General features: G+C 42.2%; 2 protein-coding genes across 5 annotated transcripts; both read left to right on the top strand.

The window, feature by feature from the left end:
- The first annotated feature begins 229 nt into the window (after positions 1–229).
- On the top strand, positions 230–15,364 carry mtmr7a (myotubularin related protein 7a). The gene is made up of 14 exons (XM_035424428.1): positions 230–516; positions 1,195–1,317; positions 1,731–1,893; positions 2,202–2,359; positions 2,768–2,896; positions 4,908–5,042; positions 5,571–5,703; positions 9,766–9,875; positions 9,975–10,100; positions 11,493–11,542; positions 11,705–11,905; positions 12,391–12,525; positions 12,988–13,114; positions 13,584–15,364. The coding sequence occupies exons 1-14, from the start codon at positions 493–495 to the stop codon at positions 13,926–13,928; spliced, it is 1,959 nt and encodes a 652-aa protein (XP_035280319.1). The 5' UTR covers positions 230–492; the 3' UTR covers positions 13,929–15,364.
- A 1,784-nt stretch (positions 15,365–17,148) lies between these two features.
- cnot7 (CCR4-NOT transcription complex, subunit 7) lies at positions 17,149–23,003 on the top strand. 4 transcript variants are annotated; one of them, XR_004766179.1, is made up of 8 exons: positions 17,149–17,272; positions 18,476–18,684; positions 18,938–19,131; positions 19,809–19,970; positions 20,250–20,394; positions 20,636–20,746; positions 21,376–21,564; positions 21,843–23,003. XR_004766179.1 is itself a non-coding variant. In XM_035426343.1 (7 exons), exons 2-7 carry the CDS (start codon positions 18,568–18,570, stop codon positions 21,505–21,507), a joined length of 861 nt encoding a protein of 286 aa, XP_035282234.1. In that variant the 5' UTR covers positions 17,149–17,272; positions 18,476–18,567; the 3' UTR covers positions 21,508–23,003. The 4 variants fall into 4 exon arrangements, 3 of the variants coding, with proteins under 3 accessions (XP_035282234.1, XP_035282235.1, XP_035282236.1); XM_035426343.1 differs by having other exon boundaries at positions 21,376–23,003; XM_035426344.1 differs by lacking the exon at positions 20,636–20,746 and having other exon boundaries at positions 21,376–23,003.
- Positions 23,004–23,009: the final 6 nt, after the last annotated feature.

Below are 23,009 nucleotides of genomic sequence, written 5' to 3'. Positions count from 1 at the left end.
ATTTTCTCAGGAATTTTTGTACGTTTTCCCCAACAATTTCCAGGTTTTCCATTCTGGTACCTAAGCCATCCAGCAATTCATGACAATGTCATTTTCAAAGGTGTGCCAAAACAAATACACTTTTATTTATTTATTTATTTGTCTATATAACGTATTACCAACGCTAAACAGGCGGCCGAACGGGTACACCAGTCACGATGCTACAGGTCACATGACAGGCTTTAGGACCGCGCAGTTGCCGTCTTCAGATCCGAGGGGCTGATGATGCCTGATGGTTGAATCTCACACCGGTGCAAGGAAACCATGGAGGAGTTACCTGAGAATCATCCCGAGCAATAACAAAACATTATATCCTAGATGACGTGGGCTATTTTTACTTAGCCCAAAATTTGTACATGTGGCTTCAAAATTGTTTCACCGTTTGTTTATTTTAACCAACTCGTTGCGTCGAACTCATTTTCAGTGGTCAGCTTGCCTGATTTATATTCAGTGATGGAGCACATCAGAATGCCTAAGGTAAATTGGTTTCATGAAAATGAATGTGAAATTATTTTATACTCCGGTTGAAAGCTGCATGTCCACGCGCATCCAATTTTTTTTCCTGGACAAAATGTGTTCTCATTTCGCACATCTGGCGCATGTAGGCTATTTAACATAATTCCATATGCTTATATTCGTGTATACGTAAGAGCAATAGCCTATTAATAAATCCACGCATGTTTAATCAAATTCGTGCTGTCTCGTGACCTATTATAATAGACCTTATATTGGAGGCTACATAATTGCTGAGTTATAGCTCGTGAGGTGCTACCTCTGTATGTTCAAATGGCTGACGTCATCAGTTTCAGGCAGTGGCTTAATATTGCGCGTTTGGTAATGTTTGATGCAAAGACATTATATATATACGCTCTAGGCGTGGCTGTTGCAGCGTAAATACATCGATGTCACATTTTTTGATGAAACACAGGGCACAATTGTGTCTATGTACTTCCTTAGCCACTGTGAAAGAATTCCCTTAAGGTGATTTCAGCGTCAACAGACACACAGCCATATAACGTGGGAAATAAACGCAAAACCCAGTACCCCAGTATTACTGTATAAATTATCATATCAATGAATGTGGATGAATTCTAATTTCCTCGGGTTAGCTCTGGGCTAATATGCGCACTCTTACGTGTTCGATAAACTTCTCAGGTGGAGAATGTCCATCTGATTGACGGGATGAGCTCCAGGAAAGCGAGTGTTGGCACACTGTACCTAACAGCGACCCACACCGTCTTCGTTGAGAGTGTGTCTGAAATATGCAAAGAAACATGGGTAGGCATTAAGGCATTTTTATTTATCATAATGGTCTGATATTTGATCAAGTTATTATATCAGTGTTTTACTCTTCAATAATTAATTGCAGGTTTGGAAATGTTTTATTCGGCATTCATCCTTATTGTTCCAGTTCTGCTAGATTCCCCCAGAGGACCCCTCTAGGGCTAGTTCACACCCCCCCAACCTCCCCCCGCCCCCTGTCCCCAGCAGAGTTGGTTGCTGGGATAAGCACTCTGTGCAGTTGCATAGGGCCACAACAATGAACAATCCCTGGGCAGTACAATTCATTTGCGTGATATATGTTGGAGCACTTGTTTTTTTTTTTTTTTTGGGGGGGGGGGGGGGGGCACCCTCGTCTCTGTACATTTGACTTTGAAAGTGTGATACATATCTGGACGCCCTCCCTACAGGTGCTGCACAGCCTGGTGTGTGGTGTTGAGAAGCGGTCGCCAATAGCGACCGGTTGCCCTCTGCTCATCCGCTGCAAGAACTTCCAGGTCATCAAAGTCATCATCCCCCAGGAGAAGGACTGCCAGGAAGTGCACGCGTCCCTCCAGCGCCTCACCAGGCCAGGTGGGTCCTTATCATATGATGCGGGCAGAATATTTCATATTTGTTCTATGGTATTCCACTTGGAGTCGAGACATGAGGGCTGGTAGGGTCACCAGACGTCTGGTTTTTGACCGGAATGTCCGGTTCTCAAATAATTTGCCCCGGTCCGCTTTGTGGTCCAGACCGGACAACGCGATGTCCAGTCAGCCAGGAATTCATGCAAGAAATTTACCGGGACTCTGGTCCGTTTGCTGCCTGCTGGATGCTTTTGGCATCAGCTGATTTCCAAACTGAACATGTTCTGTCTGCTTGTGTGTACTCTCTTCCAGAGAGATATGCAGAATTGTTCTGCTTCTCCTTCAAACCCAAACTGGACAAGGAGGCCAGAGAGCAGGCCTGGAACTTTATAGACCTTAAGGATGAATACAGTCGCATGGGGATCCCCAACAGCCTGTGGCAAAGCACTCCTGCTAACCAGGACTATCGGGTTAGGTCCTCCCTCGTACTTCAGCCGTAGAAACGTTACTGACGTTTTCTAATCTCTGGATTACAAAAGAATGCGAAGCTAAGGCTTTTACTCTTCAAAGACATAGTATTATTTGATTTGTTGAAATGTATCTTTAAATAACACCCTCTTTGTGCTGGCCCGTATGTACCGAGTAAAAATATCATAAATATCATATCTATAAAATGGCTATTTAAATTTTTTTTTTTTGCTGAGTAAGCTATTCAGTCACCCTATGTTTGGAACTACCGTCTCTGTGACGTCAGGAGGAAGCTCAAGAGGGCTTTCAGACATGATTGTATTCATAAAACGTTGCTTGTGCGGTGCGAGCATAAAGATCCCAGCTTGTATTTATTTGTCATGGAGTTGCTGGGGGTGCTGTTTTGGCAGGTATGTGATACCTATCCCTCCGAGCTCTACGTCCCCGCCTCAGCCACTTCCCCCGTTATCGTCGGGAGCTCCAAGTTCCGAAGCAGAGGGCGCCTTCCCACGCTGGCGTACTACCACAGAGATAACCACGTGAGTTAGGCTCCGCCTCCAAAGCACCATTCTACTACCGCTGACATAACCATGTGAGTTAGGCTCCGCCTCCAAAACACCTAAAGCACACACCTTTCTAACACACTGTGAAGCCCCTACCCCCCCCCCCCCCCCCCCCCCCCCCAGATCAACTGCTATTAGTTCACTCCCCACTTTCCGAAATCATGCCAAACAGTCATTTTTACGTGTTCATTTAGGGGCACGCAGCTTCAGTAGCACCGATTCTCTGATGGCTGCCAGAAACTTATTAATTGTATCTTTGAGCGCTATATAATAGTGAATTGTGTGAATTTATTATCCTTTTTTTATTGGATGCGGTGCTATTTCCCATTTTACCGTCTCAGCGTAGCCACTCTCTGAGAGGTTGAAAGAGTGCCAGGGTGGATCTCCTCTGAGGAGCTAGAATGAGTGCAGCAGTATATTACTGTCAAGCGCTCTGTTGTGAAATTTTGTGATATGCAGTTATAATAAAGTTCAGGCTGGGTTGTGCACTGCACTCGGGCCAGAGGGGAGGGGAGGGGGGCAGGGGGGAGGGGGGCAGGGGGCAGGGGGCAGGGGGGAGGGGACAGGGGGGAGCGGTTCTGGCATCGGCTTCGCTTCCCGAGGAAAGAAAAATGCTCCCCTCGGAAATAATAATATTTTATTTTTGCCGCATTGATACGAGCAGCGTGTCAGAAACATGAAGAGCATAAATTTGTGACAGAATTTGGCAGAATAAAGTCTGTGGCAAGACCGTGCACGGTCTCTTACGCACGTACAGATTCATAGATTTGGTTTCTTTACAAGAATCGTTCCTAAAAAAAATAAAAAAATCAAGGTTGCGTTTTGGGGGTTGAGTGTTCTGTGAGATGCCAGGTCGGATTCCCATGGATTTGGGGCAGGGGCTGTGCAGATCTGTGTGCTCATATGTGCCCTGCTCTGTATTTATTAACTGTGGGTGGAAGGCTGTGAGTGGAACAGGCATAGGAGCCCTATCAGGGGCCTCCTGCTTTTCATTTGTGTCTGAAATATTAAAACACAAGGCAGCGTGGTTTATTTGTTACAGAAACCAACACTAAAACTTCGTACTCAGAACCGCAATTTAAATTGGATGCTTAGCAAGTGAAAAATGCCACAAAATATTTGAAAATACATTTTTAAATGTCATTTATTTTACCTTTCCCAGGATAAAAACTGCATTAAATATCCAGTAATGATATACTGTATACTGCAAATTATTTACAGAAATCATAATGTGTCTAATTTACTGTAAGCTGTCCTTTAATTATTAATTACAAATCTTTTTAATTTTTACAAATCTTTCATGATTTCCAGTGAGGTTTTGTGATATCTTGCTTGCTATAGGTGCCTATATGAAATATGATTCAGCAGAATATAGATAACATAAGTGGATCTCATGTCACTATATAAATGTTTGCTTTTTATCTACAGACATGGCCTCTAGGATTCATGGGCAGACCACATGTGTAACTTACCAACCAGCTGGAAAAAAAAGCACACAGTTAAGATATGACTGTGCACAAAGATGTAGTGAGATTGTCAGTTTAGTCTGGCTGTTTGTAAAGACATATTTCAGTTAAGGTTAGCTGTGCACAAATGCATATTTCAGTTTAGTCTGATTGTACAAAAGTATAGTTCAGTGGCTGTGCACTGTCATGTCTCAATTTAGGTAAACTTCACAAATGCAGATTTATGATTAGGGTAATTGCACAAAGCCATATTTCACTTTATTACGGCTGTCCACTAATATGTATTTCAGTTAGGCAGACTTTATGTAAAATCTTAGGATGTTGGCTGGATGTGGCATCTCTACTGTTGAGGGTTCTATTCTGTAGAGCTGCACATAGGCCCGAAGCACATATCTGTGTGGTAGCATAACCCCTGTGAATGCCCGAAGCACATATCTGTGTGGTAGCATAACCCCTGTGAACTCCCAAAGCACATTTGTGTGTGGTAGCATAACCCCTGTGAACCCGCTCTCTTTGCCCAGGCCGCTATATGCCGAAGCAGCCAGCCCCTGTCTGGCTTCAGCGCACGCTGTCTGGAGGATGAGAGCATGCTACAGGCAATCATGAGGTCAAACCCTGGCAGCCAGTTCATGTATGTGGTGGACACCAGACCCAAGGTGAAGATGGAGAGTGGCGAGTTTGGGGGGGTTGGGGGAGGGGGGGGGGGTGTGGTATTTCCTGGTCGAAGAACCTTCATACCAAGCAACAGCCCCCCACCCCAAATGACATGTACGCCTGACAGATGGTAGCAACAGGTGACCCATTAGGCCAATCACATTCTCCAATGCCCTAATTTAAATGTTAATGTCAATGTCGAATTGACAGCCTGAAGTACACTGAAGTACTTTTGAAGTGCAGTAACTGTTAGCCTATGCTTGTGCTTTTTGGTCATGCCAGGATGACTGGACTTTCCTGCTGTTTGTGATTGATTGCATGTGCTGCATGTTCACCACACTGTGAAAACCAGAACTAATTTAAAGGTTGATTTAAGGTTCATGAATACAGTTCATTTTTGAATGGTCCCATTTTGATTTTTATGAGTTAATTCTTTCATGTGTCTGCCTCCTGTCAGGGTCAGTTATTTGGCTGCCAGACAGGTTAGCTTGAATTCCCGTGTAACTGTATTATTTTATCTGCATTTTCAGCTGAACGCTATGGCTAATCGGGCTGCAGGGAAGGGCTATGAAAATGAAGACAATTACGCCAACATCAGATTTCAGTTCATTGGCATCGAGAACATTCACGTGATGAGGAACAGCCTGCAGAAAGTTCTAGAAGGTAACGCTGAGCCTGCTCCCCCCCCCTGGCCATTTCACTCTGGATGAAGGCTTTTTAAAATAATTATTATGAAAGTACTAGACATAAGAGAAATAGACATAATGAGTGCACTGGTACATCAGGACCTTACGGCAGTTATTTTGTCTAATAATTTGGTAATAATATATCACTCAGAAAAGACTCAAAAGCTTGGTATTATTTTTTACGTTGGTTCTCAAATATTAAACCTGAGAAGATTGCTTCCAGATCTGTAATAGATGGGGGGAGGGGGAGGGGGGAGAAACATTTTATACAAATACGACAAAGATATGAACAAAGCTAACCTTCATTGCTTGATGTGACTGGAGCTTTGGGCTACAGAGAAATGGATGTGTCTACAGCGCTCTGAGCAGGTGTTTGCTGGCATGGGTTTTCCCTCAGCTTTGCGGTCTATCAGTACTGGTTTATCATTCTGCCTTTTATATACACAAACATCCAAGGTTGTTGTTTTGGAAAATGTGATCACCTAAAATGATTTTAATGTAATAAAATTTTTTTATATAATCATCTCGGACCAAGTTCTGTGTAAAGTTTACCATCAAGTCTGGCCTTGGGTGATATAAATGGGTTGAGGGAACGAAAGGTTAAAGGTCGGCATAAAGATGTAAACTGGCTCCCAGGGGCGTCATAGCTCAGGAGGTAAGACCAATTGTCTGGCAGTCGGAGGGTTGCCGGTTCAAACCCCGCCCTGGGCATGTCGAAGTGTCCTTGAGCAAGACACCTAACCCCTAACCTCTAACTGCTCTGGCGAATGAGAGGCATCAATTGTAAAGCGCTTTGGATAAAAGCGCTATATAAATGCAGTCCATTTACCATTTACCATCTCTGACAATTGTTGTATGTTTTTAGGAGAAAATTGTGAGAATACCTGTAAAAGTAAAAGAGAGGACAACGTGTCAGATGTGTTTCACTTTTTCTCACGGAAGTCAGTTTTCTAGCGCATGTCAGCTTTCTAGCACATTCTACGAAAGTTTGAATGGAAGAAAAGGAAGGACGTTACGGTTAATCTGTCTTGTGCAGAAATTGTACAGAGTGTCTTTGTCCTGCTCGTCCTATGTGTGCCGTGGGACTACTGCTGTGCATAATCAATCTGCAGCGTGGTTCTGTTTGCTTTACTATCAGCTTTCTTAGCTGTTCCTGACATTCCCCCGTTCCAGCCAGATGAGGAATTCTGATGCCTCATGCTTTCTGTATTTTTGTTTTACAATATCGCCCGCGCGGTACAGTCAGCAGTTTACGGTACCCCAGGAGCACTTCTAGGAAAATGCAGCGTCGAGAGAGGAGGCTTTGAATCCATCTGGATGAAATTTTCTGGTCTATTTTTGTTCTCCGGAGCAGATGAACAGGGACTTCTTCCCCTAGGCAGGGATGGAGGAGGGCGTGAGAATGGCATGATTTAGTGTTTGAAAAATGTAATAGAAGTCGAAGCTGTGATAACTCCTGGCCCCTAAAAGCTCTGGGGAACCCATTGGTCAGAATCAGACCGGGGCTTTTATTCAGAATACTTTAACCCTTTAGATTTTCCTTAGATTTTTAGATAATGTCAGCATTATTAATGGCAATTTAGAAAGAAACTATTCTATTTTTACCAAAATAGAACGTTGAAATAATAATTTTGCACCAACTTTTTTTCCTCAAAATGTACTGGCTTCAAATGTATTTAAAATTAGCATTTCAAATGAGCCAGCCTGGGCTGGAACATGAGCAGATGGTATATACTCCTTAAGTATATTCATCTGTTTCTGTCACAGATTATTTGTGGATTGCCTGAGTCTCTTTCTTTTTATTTCATTTGAAAAAGGCACTCTTAGTGGGCCTGCAGATGTAAAACAGTGCTGTTTAACGTCCTGTTGGTACATAGCATTAGCATTATGGGCCCACTTTAGTAGTTCTACAGGGATAATGTGAAAACTGGTGTCACTTGACACTTTCTGGAGTACTGGAGAATCGTAGCATTCTCTACTAGACTGTACTTGGTGCATGGCCGTTGAAGAATTTCCATTGAAATATAGATAGGTTCCCATTTCTGTCACACTGTACAGTGCGTCAAGCCCTGGACAAAGTAAACTGTCATCTGGCACTTTGCACTCAAAAGTATCCTACAAATATTGATTTGAACCTCTTAGGTAACAGATGACTTTTCAGCTGTGTGTGTGTTTCAGGAAAACAAATGCATTTAGGAATGCATTTAGCCATGTCATATTAACGTACATTTGAACAGTTGTTTTCTCTTTATTCAAAACTGTCACATCAAGCACCAAAGTGAAAATTATACAATACCCAAGTCAAATATTGACCCTCAAAAGGCATGTGTGTCTCAGGGAGAATGATTAGAGGTATTTTAAGAAAAATAAATATTTTTGAAAAAACATTTTTTTCATTATTACACCATGTTCTGCCCTCCCTGGTTTAAATGTACGTCATTATTCACATCTGTTACTTAAATTCACATCTGTTACTCACTGTTACGTTAAGCCATACTATGAAACGAATGTGTGTGTGAATTTCTGTGTAGTCACTGATTAAAATATTTCATCCCTTCTTAAGGTCATTGTTGCCTGTAGATTAAGATTTTGTGATTGACAGGTGCTAGCTGCATTCAGTTGCCATTGGCCTGAATACTAATAAACTGTTGCAGCATAAAACTCTTTGATCATGACAGCCTACAGGTCTACAGGATTGGACCTGACGGTGAACTGGTTCTTTTGCCGGTTGTATTTTGTCTTGTCCCGAGATTTGGGAAAGATTACCTCTTTGGTAAATCTGTCGTTCCGTAACTCTGATGTGAGCGATTCACTCGTCAGACATCTGTGGATGTCTTCAGTGGAATGGAAATAATCTGTTACAGAAGCTCGCCTATGTCATTCACTTATTTCAGATCAAATTTTTGTTCATCCCCTGCAGGACACCTGCATTTCACTAGAGTTATAAATATTATGCCACTTCCATATCTGATTGTAGAAAGTATTAGCAAGCCCCCCCACACACACACACACACAACCCTCATTGTATTGCTTGCAATGCTCTTTTAATTTGTGTTTTCGGCCGAGAAAAATAAACATTCGAGTAGTTGTTTTGTTCCCCGGTTCCAAAATGATCTGTTTGTAAGTTTGTTTTGTAGAGCACTCACAAGGTTTTAAGGTCATGTAAGGTGTGGAGGTTAGTCGGGGTCATGTTGTGATGGCTCTGGAAATCTGGTAATCTTCCCTCGGTTAATTATTCTCACGATCATTCTTTGCAGTACATTGATCCTGCTGCGTATGAGAACTTTATTATTCAGGACTTACCCTTTTGCCTTTCCTCAGTTGGACTCTAAAAGTGTGGAAGAAGCCCATATCACTGTTATCTCAATGGTACTCTGTGTTTTCTGATGTATTTAAGGTATAGACGTTGAATTTAAAAAAAAACTACAGCTCCCAGAGTTCATTGACTAAACTGCAACTCCCAGAGTTCATTGACACTATATAGTTAAGATAATTTATTTGCTCATTAGGATGTTCTTATACAGACCTAGGTCACATTACACAGTGTCCTTGTGTTAAGCTGGATATGTACTGAAGGGAGACAGTTGAAGTACTGACTTAAAACCCACTTAAGTCTGTTTAAGTTTAAGGGATGTTCAACAGGAGACTATGTGCTTTGTAGTCTCACGGTGCAGCTGTTGGGCTTTTCTGTAGGATTGTATGGATCTGCACGGGGCCAAAGGCCAGCAAAGAGTCACCTCAAGCACATATTCTGCACGGAACACCATCTCCTCGGGCAAACCTCGTGTATCGTTTGTAAATCCCAGGGCTTACGAGTTAGTGAGCACTTGTTGACTCTCTATTAAAAACTCCCCTGAGGACACATCTGTCTCCAGAATGAAGACATGAATAGTTATTTTCATTTGCTGGGCATATGTTTGGTTTGGCTTATGGTTTTGCCAGTTGGCACAGATCATGCCATCACTTCTCCCTTCATTTTTGTACGCAATTTTTTCTGTCTTTCTTCCTCCCTCGGCCAATCCTGTGTTTGTGGCTGCAGTCTGCGAGCTCAAGTCCCTGTCCGTGGGGGACTTCCTGTCGGGGCTGGAGAATTCGGGCTGGCTCAGGCACATCAAGGCCGTCCTGGACGCCGGCGTCTTCATAGCCAAGGTGGGCCTGCGGCGGGGTGGGGGTTGGGGTGTCTGAACCCCCCTGGGTAAGGAAGTGGGGCCCAGGCTGACGGTTTGTTTGTGTCCCGCATGCGGGCAGGCCGTGGCTGAGGAGGGGGTGAGCGTTCTGGTCCACTGCTCGGACGGCTGGGATCGGACGGCTCAGGTGTGCTCTGTGGCCAGCCTGCTCCTCGACCCCTACTACAGGACTCTGAGTGGCCTCATGGTACACGCTGCGTACAAAGACACACCTGTCATATCACACACACACAAACACACACACACACACACATGCACGCACACACACGCACACACACACACACACGCACACATACATGCTCAGAAGCACACACACACACACACACGCATACATACATACATACATGCACGCACACACACGCACACATACACTCACACACACGCACACATACATGCTCAGAAGCACACACACACACACACACACACACACACGCGCGCACACACACGCACACATACACGCACACACACGCACACATACACACACACACACACACACACACGCACACATACATGCTCAGAAGCACACACACACACACACACACACATACATACATACATGCTCACACACATGCTGACAGGCGCATACACACATACACACACACACACTACTTTACATTACTATTATTATTAGTCTCAAAATGTAAAGCATATATTTTGATTGCATAAGACGGAAAGTGTGTTTGTCTATTTATGGTGATTTTATTTCTTCACGGTTGTTTTTATTAATCTGCAGTTATTGTGACTACCAGATTTAGATTTTTCTCAAATTTATAAATGAAGTTCCATCAACATGATTCCATTTCATGCCATGTGTAGGCTTGCTGATGGTTTCTGACATGCATACACATTGATGCTGCCTTATTGTTCAGTTACCCGGACAACATAATTGAGATCTGGTGTTCATAATTTAACACTAATTGGTCTCTTGCTGTGCTTACAGCTTCCTTCCTTTGATCAAAAGGATTACTGTGTCTTGCTGAATTCTTGCTGAAGTTCATTTCACACCGAGAAAATCAATTCAATGAAAAACAGACATATCATTTCAATTAACCACATTGGCACTTAAACATCAATTTTCTTTGTTTACACATGCATTTAATCTGATAATTCAAGTGCTTAGAAGTATAGACGTTGCACATTGTCTAGTGCTTCAGCATGGCTGGATATTTGCTGGAGGCTTTAAGACAAACTCTTAACAATTATTGTAAAATCTGCTGGATTAGACCCAGGTTTAATATAAATTATCGGTAATCTATATGAACATATGAGTTTTTTTGTACATTCATTTATGTGAAGTAATCGCTGGGTAACTCAGGAGCTGAAGTCAAACTCCTCGTTCTCATACATGCATGCACTCCCACTGCGAGTCATTGTTTTTCACTGTGTTCAGGTACTCAGTGTTTCTCTCTGTGTTCAGGTGCTCAGTGTTGCTCACTGTGCTCAGGTACTCAGTGTTTCTCACTGTATTTGGGTACTCAGTGTTTCTCACTGTGTTTGGGTACTCAGTGTTTGTCAATGTGTTCAGGTACTTAGTGTTTCTCACTGTGTTCAGGTACTCATTGTTTATCACTGTGTTCAGGTACTCATTGAGAGGGACTGGGTGTCATTTGGACACAAGTTCTCCCATCGGTGAGCGTGCTTTTTCATGTGAAGTCAATGTATTTTAATACTTTCTTTAAATACTGGCAATTAATTATTTCTTCAGCTAACATGGTAGCCAAAGGTCCACCCCATGCAAACAAAGCCTGCTATGACTGAATGTGGTCGTTCAGGGTTCTGCTCGGTTCTCAGGTGTAACCACCTGGACGGAGACCCCAGAGAGGTGTCCCCCGTCATCGACCAGTTCATCGAGTGCGTCTGGCAGCTCATGGAGCAGTTTCCCTGCGCCTTCGAGTACAACGAGAGGTTCCTCATCCAAATCCACAACCACGTCTACTCCTGTCAGTATGGCAACTTCCTGTGTAACAGCCAGCGGGAGAGGAGACAACTTAGGTGAGAGAGCGTCCCGTTTCAAAACCACCGTCTTTTTGTCCTTCATTCGTTAAGCATCTTGAATCTGGGCAGTTTAGGTGCAAATTTTATTTGTGGCAAAACTTAACCTTGACGTGACTGTAAAGGACAAGTGCGACTCATATCATATGTTGGATGTCTGACTCGGTGGTACACAGTCCAGCTTGTTCGTGTGTGAATTCTTGGCTAGCCAGTGCTGTGGAAATGGCTGCAGTTCCTTGGTGAGAGCATACATTAGGACTAATGGAGGGACGAGTCCAGTCTTGCTGTATGTCCAGCGGAAACAGCAGAAATGCGGATACTCCTGCCATTCCTCTTTCGTCTTTAGCATGGGCCTGTTCATGAAAACAAAAGGGTAAAAAATGTGTAGGTTTTTCTGCCTGAGGGTTGTACCTCACACAGTGTGTGTGTGTACGTGTGTCTGTGTCCGTGTGTGTGTGTGTGCGCGTGTGTGTATGTTTGCTCAGACTTCGTGAGAGGACTCACTCTGTTTGGGCGTACTTGTGGAAGAACAAGGCTGACTTCATGAATCCTCTGTACAGACCAGACCACGGACAGGCTCAGGGAATTCTACAGCCACTTACCACCCCCTACTGTTTTAAGTGAGTTATTACATGTGCACACAATGAATGACTGTTCACCCCTAAATGTAGAATTCACCATAAAAATCAAACCCAGCCTCATTTTTTGGTTTAAATTTTTGCCAAGGTGGTGTAGTTCAAATGAGAATAATGATTAATTCTAGATGAATAAAAATGATGTGTCAAATTTCTGTATAGTTTACTGTGTATGCCTAACGGAGTGCACATACTAACTATTTATAGAGCAATGCTATTTAAGTTTAAATTAATCTAGCATTCATAAGTTTCCTGCAGCTAATCAGAGTATGTTAGCTAATAATGTGAGCGACTGTACATGATACCAAGTATTATTGCTCCCGCGTTGGTGTAGTTGGATTAACCTGTGGGAAACGGATGCACTTCCTCATTAGCCGGTTTGCTGCACATAGGGGGGGTTGGGCTGTGTGGTGTTAGGCCAGTGTCCTGCTGCCACCCTGTGCACAGATTCTGGAGGGGCCTGTACAGCCGCTTTGACAAGGGCCTGCACCCACGCCAGTCTGCGCTGGACTGCCTGCTGGCGGTGAGGGAGGAGACGCAGCAGCTGGAGGAGGAGCTCACCATGCACCAGGAGGTACCTCAGGAGAAAGGGGGGATGGGGGGGGGGTCTGTCCCGGATCCAAAAAAAACCCTTTCACAGAATCACGCACTGGTTCCTGCTTCAGTAGTGACCAAACCCTGACAGGCTGAAGTTAAAAATGCTCTTTTTACCGCCGTGGTGCCGTAGTTACCAGTAAAAGCAGAAAGTGGTTTGAGAAAGTGGTTCCTCACGACACAAAGGTACAACTTCTCAATGGGATGCTTTTCAACGGGATGCCCCATTCTCGTGCTGGTTAAATTGTCTGCAAAAAAATATGAATTGCATAAATCTATAAATAGTGCACATAACATAATAGATGGCTGTTTGAATAATCATCTTATAATTTGACTGTTTTTGCTCAAAATCGACCATTGGTTGAAAATTAAAAGTAAAATGAACTATTTGATGTAATTTGTGTTATGTTAAAGAGTTCCCCCCCCCCCCCCCCTCCCAATCTTCTCAGAGAATAGAAAAGCTGGAAAAGATGCCGGGAATGAAGATTGTCATACAGGCAGATCCGGTGGAAACAAACCAACATGCCTGGGTTCCCTCCTCAGACATCACCCTGGCCAACACCCCTCAGGACTACACCGGCGGCCTGGTCCAGCAGGGGGAGACAGAGAGCTCCCTGCTGCTCCTGCCTCAGGATGCGCTGAAGAGCTCAGACCCCGACCTTTCAGCCAACAGCGACCAGGAGTCCGGCGTGGCCGACCTGAGCTGCCGCTCACCTGGCGGGGGAGACTCCCTGCCCAGCGAAGACAGCGCCAAGGACCCTGACTCGGACGAGGCCGTCTATTCGGCTGCCTGAGCGCAAAGGGCAGAAGGAAGTATGCGGTGTGTCAGGGTTGAGCTGTGTCAGGGATGAGCTTTGCACAGAAGACTGTGAAATGTATGCTTCAGAAAACGGACTTGGGGCCAGTTTGACTTGAATTCACAATTAGGGATGAGTGGTGTGTATGACGTTGTATCATTTTATGTGAAATGTAGTACATTTCTCCCCATTACCCCCCCCCCCCCCCCCTTTTCCCATTGGGCATTTTATGTGTATGTGTATTTGGCTTCCATACAAGGAGAATGTGAATCATTGCACTTGGAAGTGATTGCGTGTTGAGGAAAGTGTTACTCTCAAGAATAAAAAATAATAAATTGGCAATTATGCATTTTCATCATACACTGTAGAGGGGAAAAATAAATATTGAACAAAGCGGTATTCTACTCCCAAATCTTAGCATTTCAATTAGACCAACAAATGTTGAAAGAGGAAGACAGCATGCAAGTTGTGCACTATTTTGGATTTGTGTTTATGAACATTAAATTTGTGCTGGGTAAGTCTGACTCGGCACTTTCTCTATGGTTAATCTCCATTTAGTGATTGACTTTTTCCACAAAAAAAAGTTTGATTTACAGTTTAAAGTTTAACTACAGTTAGAAAATGTTAAGTAATGTCACGTGAGCAATTAAGATAGAACCTGTAGTGCTTTCAGGATCCTCCTCTGCCATAATGTGGACGCAGGTAAACCTGGAAAGTTCCCTTTCATCTGCTGAAAGAAATGTAGCCTAGTCAGGATAGGGCTTTTGTTACCAAAGAAAATGCTACTGGTTTGCTGACCTAATTCTACCTGACATAAGAGGGATTAATCTAAGCAGGATCGAGCATGTGGAGATTCTTTAATGTTTGATTTTGCTGCTGTCATGAGCAAGATTCAAACTGCCAGGAGAAGACTATCTCTGTTAAAAAAACATATTTTCACTGATATTGAATCAACTCCAGTTATGAAGGACATGGATTTCTTTTCTCACCAATGATGGCGAGTTTGTTGTGCAGATATACTAGGATCCATCCTGTTACATTTTTTTAATGTAGGAAAATGCTTTTAAAAATTCATGGTTTATGTTTTGGAAGAGATGCCTGAACAAATATAAAGAGCCATTTAAACCTTGCCTTTTGAAGTTCCTTTCAAAAATATTACAAGTTTAATTTATGTGTGTTAGCAGTATGGTTATGGTTGGTCTGTCAGTGCGTATACTACCTGTAGAAATAACAACAACAAAAACGTTTGGGGGGTCTTTGTGAGAGTTAATGGAAGTAGATTTGTTATTTTTGGGCACACGTTGGACACACGTCAACCAACAATATCTGAAATGTTTACTACATATGGAGGATAAAACACCTTTTTGTATATAATGTATGCAACATAATATGTCTGATTATGTATATAAATAAATAAAATGAATACCTGTTAAGTTTGGTATCAAAATATGCAATATGATAGAATTCCAGTTTATTTCCTTAAATATGTTTCAGCACAGTTTAATTTTTTTTTCCCAGTTTCAGAAAAGGTGATTTGACATATGCGGGAATACCATCTGTTATTGCTTAGTTCATATTATTTTTTGAAATGTCACATAATTCCATTACATAGCATAATGTTCATGATTACAATAACAACTGATATGTTCCATAGTACTTCCTTCCACCTATGCTAACCCTGAAATGCCACTTTTCTTGGTAAAACGGCAGTGCTTAGGTTTCAAACCTCCATGCTCACTGGTCGTCTATATGACCACCAAAAATGAGAAACCATTACAGCAACATTCTCTTTCAAGACACCAAGATTATGTGAACTACCATATTTTAACCACAGTTTTGAATTGACTTGGGTATGTCACACACTGAGAAAACACAGCAAGATTGAAGCCTCCTTGTATGCCTCTGTTGCATATATGGAATCTCTGCATATCCTGGTGAATTTCACTGGTTGAACAACCCCAAATTCAATCAGTCAGTTTGGTGTTTCCAGGGAAATACTATCGGACTTCTGTCATTGAAGAGGATCGGCAACAGAAAAACGTTTTGAAAGTATGCAGGGAAATTGTTGGAGTAGTTACAAGTCATGAGTCCTTGACTCCATGACTCTTTTTTATTGGACAATTCATTTTTAAGTCCTCTGTCGGTACTGTTTTTAAGTACTAACACAAAATTAAGTGAAACTAAGGGAACAAAACACTTTCATTTAAATTTAAACTAAGCTGAGGTATGAGGTAGGCCACTTACTAAAGTTGCAACTGAACATTAGAGGGAATTTAATGTCCTTTATTTAGGGCTTGTATTTTCCTAGAGAGTGCAATTGTAGCCTATTTGGTGGGCACTACTCCCACCTTGATGACACCCTTCCCTTTTTGGTGTTAATAAAATTCTCAATATGGGGTGAGGTGAAGATCAGTACCACCAAAGAACAGCGTACATTGAACTTGAGTTGACCTTGACTTTGATTCGAGGGTATCAGTGCACCTATACTCTAAGCAGTGGACCCAACCCATGACAGAATATGTTCCCCACACCATTATGGAATTATCATAGGCCTTTACTGTTGGAACAATAGTGTGTAAGCGTATTTATTCAGTTATTTTCACAACACAGTACTATATAAGCACATTAGTGTGCTTAGATCAGTGTGTCCAGGGAATTTATTCTCCATATTAAGTTTAATCTCTTTTTGAGAACCCATCAAGCCTTTTCCCACCATATCTCATAATTAAATCTCAAACGATCATGGACTACCATACATTGTACTCTTCGCCCTTCCAGTGAAAAACCTACATTTGGGACCACACCTCCCCGTCTAGCAAACCCTGTAGACGCACGGGGCTCAACGCACAGATTTGTGTTGAATCTGGATTCTGAGATAGCTGTCACTAATTAGCTTTTAAGTATCCGGTCAAGTAAAAATATAATATGTGCACTTGCGTAGGCTAGTTTATTTGATGCCAAAGAATACGACAACCGCATTTCAAGTATTTTCTTTCGGAACACAATGACGCAGTGACTGATTGTCCACATAGTTTCGACGTCATTGTATTTCTAAATTATATTATAAATATATATACATTATTAAATAATTGTAAAAAATTACCTTAAGTTGTTTTTAAAGACAATAAAAATAAAATCGCATCAAGGTATTGAATTGGAAATAAATTTTTATTTAACATTCCTGGAGTTGAAAGGTCAATGCTTACAAGTTGATTACGTCACAGGCTTTAGTGGTTTTGGTGTAATGGAAGTTCAGTGGTGGAAGCTGAACGTTGATTTCGTGATATACACAATAAAACTATTTAAAAGTTAGATACCAGACCCGGCCCTATCTAGCCAAGGTAAACGATTATTTATTAAAAATGCATTTAAATTACATTTGAAATGCCATTGTTATGTTTGGCAAAGGTAAGTTACAGTGAGCAACAAGCTAGCTAACGTTAGCTAACGTTATCTGCCTTGAGCTCCTTGTCGCAGCCACGCGAGTTCTTTAGCTTGCTAGCTAACTTAGCCAAACAGTGCATGGCAACATTACAAGCAACATTGGTTTGCCTTTTAGTTCACAGTGTGTGGCTGCTAGCTCAACATCAGAATATTGTTAACACGATTGTGCAGTTTCCGCTAACTACATAAGTACTCGGTTAAATACTAAACGTTCATTTGTCACATTCGTAGTTGAATGGGTCTAACGTTATCTAGCTTCCAAGTTAGCTCGCCTATCTTGTCAACTTTAGAAAATGATTAAGAATTGGATGAACACTAACATAATATAGCTTATTTCCAGTAGTTTCTTGCTGACTAGCTGGCATGTATCATAACATTAGCGTTGAGTATTGCCCCGACCCTTAGTTAACGCGTGTTGACCCCACCCATTCGATATTCTTGGCTAGATCTCAAGCTAAATAGTTGCATGGTAATGTTTGCGGCTTGAAGGAGAAACTTTCTGGCTATCTAACAGAGTCATTGGATAAAGATCAGTTACCTAGCTGGCAAGTTAAGTGACAGACTAGTTAGTAGGCTAGGTGTCTGCATTTGTCATTTTCATCGGAGCTGATACTTAATATGTTTCCATAATCGAAAGGAGAACAGAAAACTACTGCAAGTGTTACACACCCACCCAGCCAGATGCCACGGTGACGCGTTTGGGCTCAGCAACCGAGTTAGCTTGCGGTAGCAGCTGTACAGAAAGATTTGTCGTCCATACTCTATGATGTTCTTTTTTTTTGTAGTGCGACAAGGCCAGTAGTTGATGTTAATTAGACCTATCGTTAGTCTACAGTTATTGAATGCTGGTTTGTTCGTGCTTTGAAATGACTGTCACAGACAGAGCCAGATAGGTTTGCACAATATATTGGATTAAAATATTATGTTTAATATTAATTTGCACTCATGTATGATGCCTAGAAGATTGAAGTGATGAGTGTGTTTATTTGTGCAATATTTAATATGTGGGCTGTAGCTTTTATTGTCAGTGATTTAAGGAGCTAACGTGCCTAGCGTGGATGGTGTATGTAACTTAGGTTATGTTCCCCCCCCCATTCAAGGTCGTAAAGAAGGATCGGGACCAGTAATTCCATGCAGTTGTCCTGACCAGAAGGTTGGTTGTTTTTGATGCCTTGCATCTGAAACTGGCATTATGCCCGCAGCAACTGTGGATCATAGCCAAAGAATATGTGATGTTTGGGCATGCAACCTGGACGAAGAGTTGAAGAGAATCCGGCATGTCATCCGCAAGTACAACTACATTGCAATGGTGAGTTGAGTTCTGGCACGGATCGCAACACTCTAGGCTAATCGATGAGTTTGTTCTGGAAGGGTAGCTGGGTGGATAGCCAAGGAGATGTGTCATATAATTTAGCCTATCATGAAAGGAGCGGATATTCTTGACATGCTATGAATGATTTTCAGTTTCAGATGAGCTGCTGTGTGCTTGACCTGTTTTCTTGTATGCAGTCATATCAAATATGTGAAGTGGACTTAAAGTGTGTTTCCCGTTTTGTTTGTAGGATACAGAGTTTCCAGGTGTAGTTGCAAGACCGATCGGAGAATTCAGAAGCAATGCTGACTACCAGTACCAGTTACTCCGATGTAATGTGGACTTGTTAAAGATAATTCAGCTAGGTTTAACGTTCATGAATGAACAGGGTGAATACCCACCAGGAACGTCAACGTGGCAGTTCAATTTTAAGTTTAATCTCACGTAAGCACAAAGCCGTCTGTGATCTTCTAACCTTTTTGCTTCTGTGTTATGTCAGTTAACCCGGTGGGCTTGTAAACACACATTGGGAGTGTGCGTAGTCTCGCTCATGTTTGCTGTAGTCTCACAACCGAAGGTGAACGTTTGCTAAGTCATGGTGTTGTTCATGCTGGATTCACGCTGCATGTACTATTTTTTCATAATTAATTCATTTTAAGTTTCTTTTTTTTTAGTCGCAGGTACTGAAACAGGACTCACAGATGTTGAAAAACTACATTATTGAAGTACATGGAAGTTTTCCTTTGGGGATTTGTGTAAATTATGTAAATTATGTAAAAAAAAAAAAAGAAAAAAAGGTTAAAAAGACAAATTATTCCACCACTTCAAGAGTTATGCTTTTTCATTCAGAAGATCATATCTAAATCTTATGAGAAACAAACATTATAAATATATATTTGCATTATTGCATTGTCTCCATTGAAAATATTTAATATTAAATTTTTTTTTAAACACAAGGGACTTCCTGGTTAGATAAATATGAATGCATGTGATTCGGCACTCTTCCCTTTGTAGTCTACCATAGCCACTGTTTCCAGAAATAGCTCTGTGTGTGTGTGGCCCTGCGTTTGGAGTGTCAGTCCGGGTTCGAGTGGCGCCTCTCTTTGTTTCCCCTCTGACAGAGAGGACATGTACGCGCAGGACTCCATCGAGCTGCTGACGACGTCGGGAATCCAGTTCAAGAAGCACGAGGAGGAGGGGATCGAGACGCTCTACTTCGCCGAGCTGCTCATGACCTCGGGGGTGGTGCTCTGCGAGGGCGTCAAGTGGCTGTCTTTCCACAGGTACGCCGCGCTTCGCGACTCTTCACCGCGCTTCAAAACACTTAGCGACTCTTCACTTCACTCCCGTGTCTTTCTCAAAGGCGCGTGCCGCGCCAAACACTTCATCTGTCTCCTCTTTACTTTTGAGAGATTTCCACATTCTTTTTCAAGCAATGCATTTTTTATTATTTATATTTTCTGTTCTAATCAGACACTGTCTTCGCCTGTGTTGTTGTTATCCTTCTTTCCGCAAGTTCGCGGCGTTGCCGTTTGCTCAGGTTTCCTTCTCTGTCGTTGCAGCGGCTATGACTTCGGATACCTAATCAAAATTTTGTCCAACTCCAACCTGCCGGACGAAGAGGTGGACTTTTTTGAGATCCTGCGATTATTTTTCCCCATTATTTATGATGTGAAGTACCTCATGAAAAGCTGCAAAAACCTAAAGGTGACTTCAGCCTATTCGCTTACAAAAAGCTTTTCAGCAGAAAGCTCTTTCCGTTGCTGTGTCGTTACAGATCATTTTGGTTTGTTAAGCAGTGGCTTTGGTCCAGATGTCCTTTGAGATGCATGGTTAAGCCTAGACTTTGTGCCGTTTGCTTGTGCTAGCCAGTTGCTTGCTGCGGTTACCATTGATCAAGATCCGTTTTCCGTTCTCCACTCGTGACCAAGTGCTGTTTGGTGGACAGGGTGGCCTGCAGGAAGTGGCGGAGCAGCTGGAGCTGGAGAGGATAGGGCCTCAGCACCAGGCTGGCTCCGACTCCCTCCTCACGGGCATGGCCTTCTTTAAGATGAGAGAGGTACTGCGCCAACCCGCCAACTTTAGCATGTGCAAATCTAGTAACATGACCAATGATTGGGGCAAAGGAAATTCTGTGACCAATCATTGGTCACGTTATTAGTTTTGCATGTGCTAAAAGGTTTTTAGTAAAGGATCTTAGTAAATTAGACCCTAAGTCTTCTATAAAGGGCTGTGACCAAGTTAAGCACAGAGTGCGTGATGGAAACGCTTGAGTTGAAACATTAGTGCAAGCTTCTTTAGATGGCACATATTTAGAATTACCTGGAATGTTTACTGGAGTGTAGGATATGGATTGTTCTGTGTGGTATTTCATGGTCTTTCTTGTACTCTTTAGGGCTTTAATGATTTTGGACATGTAAGCAATGCACCTGGAGTAAAGAATTATGGTCTTATGATGAATTTGCCTTGTGCGTTAGCATTCTTCAGAAAATCAACCCATATTAGAATCCCAGTGTGTGTTCTGTGTCCCACCATTGCACTTCCTGTACCATCCTGCTGTTGTACTTCCTGTAGCGTTATCCTTTAAGGAAAAAACTATTATAAAAACAATTAGATAAAAAGAACTTTTTTTGATGCGCGTGACGCATCTTACACATCCTGCCTGACTGCGTTTCTGTTTTGTCGCAGATGTTCTTCGAGGATCACATCGACGACGCCAAGTACTGCGGCCACCTGTACGGGCTGGGGTCTGGCTCGTCGTACGTCCAGAACGGCACAGGCAACGCCTACGAGGAGGAGGCCAACAAGCAGCAGTCCTGACACTGTGTAGCGCCGCGCGCACCTGACAGCAAAGTGCCCCCCCTTTTCCCCTCGTCGGTATGTATGGGAGGGGATTGGGAAGATTCCGGAGCTCAAAGGTGGGGGGGGGGGGGGGGGGATAGGTAGAGGTAAGGTTGTTCTGGGTCTCCTGTGAAACAGGGCCGTGATAAATTGTGCAATTCGTCACAGTCCTCAAACGGTCAAGGTGTTCCATGTTATCTTCTGTTAAAAAAAGAAAGAAAAAAACATGAAGTGACTGGTTGGTTCATTAAAAAAAAAAAAAAAAAAAAAACTCGTGTAGCTCTTCAAATGTGGACTGTAAAACTGTTTTTTAGTTTTTCAGGAAACAGACCATGGGAAATTGCACTTTAAAGGCCTGAACAGATTATTTGCCTTGGAGAGGAAAGCTAGATCGTTATTTCTTCCTTGTAAAGAAATTTAAATTGAAGACGGTTCGCCCCTTCGTTGCCTTCTCTACGTGGACATTCTTCCGCTAAACTCATAGCATTTAAAGGTGGAAAATGTGCTTGGGCTTAGATTTTTATTTTACTACCAAACTCAGCCTTAATATTACCTCTTTTTTCTTTAATTTTTTTTCTTTTTTTCCCTTTTATTTTGGTCGCTAAAGCTTGAGGTTGGATGTTTGGCTCATTCAGATGCTAATATGCCAGTCACTTACATGTACGGTTTTACCCTGATATATGAGGGACATCTGTGTATGGTTTTTTTTTTTTTTTTTTTTTTTGAGATCAACCCATAACTGAGCACGTGCAGCTCACTTTGACACTGGTACAGGTAGATATGTGGAAGGCTCAAGTGATCTGGTTTTGCACTGGTTTTTACTCTAAGTTTAGTGTGCACCAATTTTACCATTACAATTAGGATAAATTAGGAGAAGAAACGCTTACTGCCACTATTCAATTGAAATGAGGTAATCCGGAATGTCTGTATGGAGTTTTTCATTTGCGTTGTTTTAAAAGTGACTTGAAAATTTGCGGTGTTTTAGTAAAATTTAAAAAATTGAAAAAAGTCTAGAGCTTTTATTCGTTGAAGAAACGACGGTTCTTAACATAGCCTAAAATCTTAACCAACTTGAACCCAGATTTCAGCGGAATTATTTTTACCTGTAGTACTGGTTTTCTGAATGCACGTTCGAGTGCCGTTTGTTCCTTTGTATTGTATTGCTTTACAATCCCTGTACGTTTCCCACAGCCTCTGCATGTACTCATTGCGTTTAGATAATGATTTACACTTGCTGTATAGTTTCCTAGTAGCTTGAGCTTGTACGGAGACGTGAGTTGCATGAACACAGGTTGTGATCTGCTGTTGAATGTTATTTTCCATTGGAAGATTATAGGAAATATTTCCCATTTTTGGTTTCATTTTATACTGCTGTGTAGAGGATTCCCGTTCAAGAACATGAGAAATTATGCAATACATAGGGTGTCTGTTTTTAGAGCTTTTGTAAATAAAGGCTTCAGACTTTTCTTACACAAGATTGG

The sequence above is a fragment of the Anguilla anguilla genome, chromosome 7, assembly GCF_013347855.1.
Source record: "Anguilla anguilla isolate fAngAng1 chromosome 7, fAngAng1.pri, whole genome shotgun sequence".
Taxonomy (NCBI): Eukaryota; Metazoa; Chordata; class Actinopteri; order Anguilliformes; family Anguillidae; genus Anguilla; species Anguilla anguilla.
Note: the sequence above shows the minus strand (reverse complement) of the source record. Positions and strands in the feature narration are given on the sequence as shown.

Bases quoted from the DNA above. Each gene is read 5' to 3' on its own strand.
- cnot7 (XM_035426343.1), top strand. From the start codon at position 18,568: ATGCCCGCAGCAACTGTGGATCATAGCCAAAGAATATGTGATGTTTGG. The intron at 18,685-18,937 runs GTGAGTTGAGTT...TTTTGTTTGTAG, and splicing joins AGTACAACTACATTGCAATG to GATACAGAGTTTCCAGGTGT. The intron at 19,132-19,808 runs GTAAGCACAAAG...CCCCTCTGACAG, and splicing joins AATTTTAAGTTTAATCTCAC to AGAGGACATGTACGCGCAGG.
- mtmr7a (XM_035424428.1), top strand. From the start codon at position 493: ATGGAGCACATCAGAATGCCTAAG. The intron at 5,043-5,570 runs GTGAAGATGGAG...CTGCATTTTCAG, and splicing joins TGGTGGACACCAGACCCAAG to CTGAACGCTATGGCTAATCG. The intron at 12,526-12,987 runs GTGAGTTATTAC...CCCTGTGCACAG, and splicing joins ACCACCCCCTACTGTTTTAA to ATTCTGGAGGGGCCTGTACA.